At 31.4% G+C, this 5,306-nt stretch overlaps 1 protein-coding gene across 1 annotated transcript; it reads right to left on the reverse strand.

The window, feature by feature from the left end:
- Positions 1 to 1,203: 1,203 nt before the first annotated feature.
- LOC133693472 (cyclin-D3-3-like) lies at positions 1,204 to 3,145 on the reverse strand. Its single transcript, XM_062114691.1, has 4 exons — positions 2,484 to 3,145; positions 2,147 to 2,348; positions 1,873 to 2,003; positions 1,204 to 1,781 (listed from the first exon to the last, which is right to left on the reverse strand). The coding sequence occupies exons 1-4, from the start codon at positions 2,988 to 2,990 to the stop codon at positions 1,506 to 1,508; spliced, it is 1,116 nt and encodes a 371-aa protein (XP_061970675.1). The 5' UTR covers positions 2,991 to 3,145; the 3' UTR covers positions 1,204 to 1,505.
- Between the last annotated feature and the right edge of the window lie 2,161 nt (positions 3,146 to 5,306).

Consider the following 5,306-nt stretch of genomic DNA (forward strand, 5'->3'; position numbering starts at 1 on the left):
TAGTTAGCAAAATTATATTTTAATCTCCTTTGGATGAGTTTTGCAGGAGATAAAATGTAAATTTACATTAATGGTTAGTTTTGCTTTTTTATTAAAATTTTAAAAACATATTCTCCGAATTAATATCAAAAATAAGTTTTAAAATATATAAAAAATTAATAAAAAACACTTCAAAAAACTTTAACTAAAAGATATTTTCAATTTTCAACATGTTTTTTATCAAAATTTAAATTAGTTTTTTTCCTTTTTTAAAATTATTTTGATATGATAATATTAAAAATAAATTTAAAAACAATATAAAAACATTATTTTTTATACATTTTCAAACAAAATAAATAAATTTAAAAAACCACTACTAATCTTCCAAATACATCCAAAACACAGGCTGCCACAAGAGCAGCAACCCTCACAGCTGCTGCCATTGCCGTCATTACCACTGATGCTGCTACCTACTATTATACCACTGTCTCACAGTTTCACTAACAAAAGAATAAACCCGTACAGCATTACATAGTTTGACTTGTATTTAACATCATGACAATTATGCAACATTTTACTCTCATTTTGTTAATTTCCATGAAATACAGGTTAACCTTGTTAAGGTGAAACAGCTAGTGCAGTGAGCAATTCATACATTTAGTTCTTCTCCAGGACTGCCTAAAAACTGACTGCCAATGACAATCTTAGATTAAGATGGATGTCTTCAAGAGTTGGGTATGTGAAATCCAATGAAACCACTATTCTGCATAGTTTAAACCAACTGAGAAACACTTTATACAGCACTCCTCAAAGTACCAAAATTCAGCTGATGAACACAGCTTGATGGTAAGCCGGATGCCCAGCAAAATGAAGGATCAACTTTGGTTAAATCACTATAGCACCCATCAAGATTTTTTGGTAAAAAACACCAAATACTTTACACAACATGACATGCAAGGATGTCAAGCTGCAAGGACAAAGTTTAGGACCTACCGTTCACGGAGACAACAGTCCTTCTCGTTGACCTTGTGCCATAACAGAGAAACAAAAACACTAGAAGAACAGTTGTAAAGGTAATGTGCTAGAATATCACTTAAACAGATATAGAGAGATTGGTCTTGTTTTGTGAACAACCTAACAAGAACTGTCTTCCATTGAAAATCTCACGCCAATCTCTTTCTATGGTTCAACTTCTACAAAAACTAATGTGATTGAAGTGAACAATAACAGGATAATCTTTTGGGTTTATTCTAGTGAATCATATAACATTTAATAGAGCAACGGTTGAAATACAGACATCCTGTTCATACCTATTGGAAAAACACCACAATCTCTTCATTCCTCTCTCGAACAAAGAGAGAGCAGAGCAGATACCTCATTTCTCATCCAAGAATGGGTCAGTTTCAAGATTTGGCCGGAAATGTCTAATTCATGCAACATAAAACGTCTGTACCTCTTACACATACAACAACTAATACGCAAAACAGGAAGATTATGATAGCTCGAGGCATTAAGACAGGGAAAGACTAATGAGGACTGCTAAGCACATCCACGCACATTCGATTTAGTGAAGGCAATCGCATCTGCTGAACCTGGGCTCTGCTTCTTTTGAATTGAGGCACTGATGATGATGATGAGATTGATGATGCCACAGCCCACGAATCATTTGAGCTGTCAGAGCTGAAAGATGCATCAATGACACCATTTGGGCTGCTGGGTGTGGACAGGTACTTGCGCTTGTGGCGTTGGTTTTGGCTGCCTGGTTGCTCTAAAATGAGCTTGTAACACTCATTCACTTCATCCTGTTAAAATGTAGAAGTTCAAAATTCCTTCACAAAGCAGTAGATTTAGGATCACAATGAAACAGAGGAACCGCGTTAACAGCAAACAAACCTCATTGGTTTTTAGCACAGCCATGAGCTGAGTTTGGTATTGCAGTTGATTACGTGGCTCAACCTCCTTGATAACATGCAACATTGTCGCAGTAGCTAATATAGAAGGAAGATAACTCATGAACCTTGAATCTGAAATAAAAATCCAAACGTTGGAAATCATGAATTTGAAAGAAACTGAAAAATTAGTTAAAACTCAAGTCCGATGCATTAAATGTTCGATACTAGTGAATCCACTGATAAGCAATGAAACAATAGACTTTTTAATTGCTTACCAGAAATGACAGAAAGAAGCAAACGCTCACACCTCCATAAAAACTCCCAATGCATGTGGGTCTTTAATCCAAGTCTCCTTATAATGTGATCAAAGAAAGAAATTGAGGTTACAGGATTCATCCTCCAATGAAGAGTTGACAGCACCCACAGCTCCATTCTCTTTATGGTCTTGGCTTCAAAAACGTACTTTGCATCCTCCACCTGAAAAAACAAAGAAAAACACAAAACCCCATAATTAATAACTCGAGAAAACACAAAATTAAAGATTGATAATTGGTTCAATAGACACAATGAGGACATTTTGACAAACACCCAGATTGCAAATTTTGCACATACTTGCAAGTCTAAAAGAAGTGGCACTTGGGTTTCCTCCACTTTAGCAGCCAGAGACAAACAAGCCACAGCAGCAAGTTGACCCATCCATGGCTTATCTGTTCGAAACCTTGAACTTGAAATGAACCTATCAAAGTAGTTCACAGCAAGAACACCAGTCAAAGCACTGAACCCATAATGTGCCTTTACCCTCAAAAACCACTCAACTGCCTCTCTACGAACCACCATTAAAGATCCATCTCTAGATCCTACACTATCAAAAACAACATGGGTCTCTTTCTCTTTGGAGATTAAAGACAGTAACTCGTTATCTTCCCAAAACAAGTCTTGCTCAAGCAAAACAGAAGATAAATTTTGCTCCTTTTTCACATTTTGTTCATAAACCTGGCTAGCTTCATCATCCAAACCACAAGAATAATCCTCTCCAAATCCATCCTCTTCACAATAAAGCCCGTCAAGAGCCAATGCTGGGCTTTGATTATGAGTCTCTTGCTGTTGAAAGAAAGACATCTTCTTCAGAGAAGAAGAGATTTAATCCTCTTCTCATTATAGAACACCATCAAAAATGAAAAAGGGAGATAAAAATCTCTCAAGCTTCTCTTTGCATATATTGCATATCTTTCTCTCTCTATGAGGCCCTACTGTGATGGAGAGAGACAAATAGAGTTAGCGAGTGAAGGGGTTTTATCTGAGAACTCTTCACGCCTGTCTTTTTTTTGCCCTTTTCTTTTCTTTTCTTTTCTTTTCTTTTCTTTTCCTCACTGCGCTTTCCGTTATTACCTTGCTATTATTTTCTTGTATTTTCGTTAAATTTATTTATTTGAAGAAAACATAATATTTTAGCAAATAGTATTATACAAGTAAAAATTTATTATTTTTTAATTTTTTATTAATCAATTTAATATTAAAAAATAAAATAAAAAAATAAAAATTAGTTAAAAAAATTGAGTCATTTAATTTAACCCATAAAACTCATAATTTGTGTCATGAAAATGAAATAACTCAATAAAAAATAAATTTCATATTAAATGTTGAAATTAAAAAAAATTTAATTAAAAAAATATCAAATAAAAAAAACATTATTATAATAAATTATATTTTGTGCGGAGAAATACACTAAAAATCACTTTTTTTTAGTCTTTTTTTTTGGATAATTGTTAATATATTTTGAAAGAATAATTAAACAACAAAGGTTGTAAAATGAAAGAAATAATTACTCATAACTTGTTTTTAGAATTAAATCCTAATCCACAACGATGAAATTGATAGATATTTCTTTTTCTTTGTATGGATAATTAATGGAAAGAGGGTTATTTTTTTATTTTTAATATATATTTTAAAAATATTGATAAAATAATAAAATAATAAAATAACACGGTTTATACATATCATAATTAAAAAAACATGATTTTTATAATTTGTTGATATATAAAATAATAATATACTTTAAAAATATTAAATATACAAAAAAATAAAAAATATAATAAATATAATGAAACTTCAATTATAATATTATCAATAGTATTATTTTTATTTTTATTTTTGATAAAATAAATTCAAGAATGATAATAAAAGTTACAAAATTATAAATCAAGGGGATAGGAAAAACTAACCGCCACTCGAAGGGCGTCACCGATATTTCCCGAGAAAAATAAAAATAAAAATAAAAATAAAAATCTAAAAACTAAAAGAGATAACCTGCGAGTAAGCATATGATGACCATACCAAAACCGCTTTCAAACGTCGCCTTTCAAGAAAACGCGTGTTTTACAAGTTCTCATAGATCCGTGTATGTGCTTGACACGCGCAGATGTAAGTGTGGTTCTGGAAAGCGTCAAAAGCGTTGACCGTATTCGAACGGAGACTGTCAGAATCTGTAACGGTAGACTGTGCACGCGCCGAGGTTGCTTTTAAGAGTTTTTGGTGATGTTGTAAAGTTGGTTTTTAAAGTGTTTTTATTGTTTAAAAATATATTAAAATAATTTATTTTTATATTAATACATTAAAATGATTTAATAATATAAAAAATTAATTTTAAATAAAATAAAATATTAAATTTTTATGATTCACAGCTTGAAATTCCAAATGAATTCGATTGAAAAGAGCATTGTAATAAAACTTCGTCTCTCGATTCACTCTCCTGCTGTTTTCCGTTAGTTTAATGGTATTTTTAAGTCCCAATACTTTAAGTTATTTTTCTAATGTAAAAATGTCAGATATATATATATATATATATATATATATATATATATATATATATATATATATATAAAGGATAATCGTCATCCTATGTTGTCTGAATCATGTAAACCTTTACCACTAAAAGAAATTAAAAATATTAAAGGAGGAGAAAACTAATGCAACAACCATAGCTTTTAGACCCGGCTCCATAGTCGGTCCGGTTCAAAACCTGGATTTTGAGTTTTGATCGGGTTGTCCGGGTTAATTTTTTTAAAAAAAATTAAAATAACATTATTTTAGTTAAAAAAATAAAAATCAACGAGTTACATCCGTGGTATTGCCGGGTCAACCGGGTAGCCGGGTCACACCGATTTTTTCTTCTCATATTTTTTCTTCAACTTAGTTTGATTCCAACCCTAAATCGGCCGGCTCCAGACTTGACCCGTCAAGCCAGGATTTAAAAATATGGCAAGAACAGTATCAACATCATTATTATTTCTTCAAGGGTTAGATAAGCATTACATCAATTATAGTGATTTTTTTTAACAATATTCACGATTCTTTAAGCTTTATAAGATATTTTTTATTATTATTATTTCAAAATTATTAAAAATTAATATCCTAGTTGCTCGAAGAGCAAAAAAA

This window comes from Populus nigra, chromosome 5, assembly GCF_951802175.1.
Source record: "Populus nigra chromosome 5, ddPopNigr1.1, whole genome shotgun sequence".
NCBI lineage: Eukaryota > Viridiplantae > Streptophyta > Magnoliopsida > Malpighiales > Salicaceae > Populus > Populus nigra.

Bases quoted from the DNA above. Each gene is read 5' to 3' on its own strand.
- LOC133693472 (XM_062114691.1), bottom strand. From the start codon at position 2,990: ATGTCTTTCTTTCAACAGCAAGAGACTCATAATCAAAGCCCAGCATTG. The intron at 2,349-2,483 runs GTATGTGCAAAA...TTGTTTTTTCAG, and splicing joins CACTTCTTTTAGACTTGCAA to GTGGAGGATGCAAAGTACGT. The intron at 1,782-1,872 runs GTTTGTTTGCTG...ACATTTTAACAG, and splicing joins CTGTGCTAAAAACCAATGAG to GATGAAGTGAATGAGTGTTA.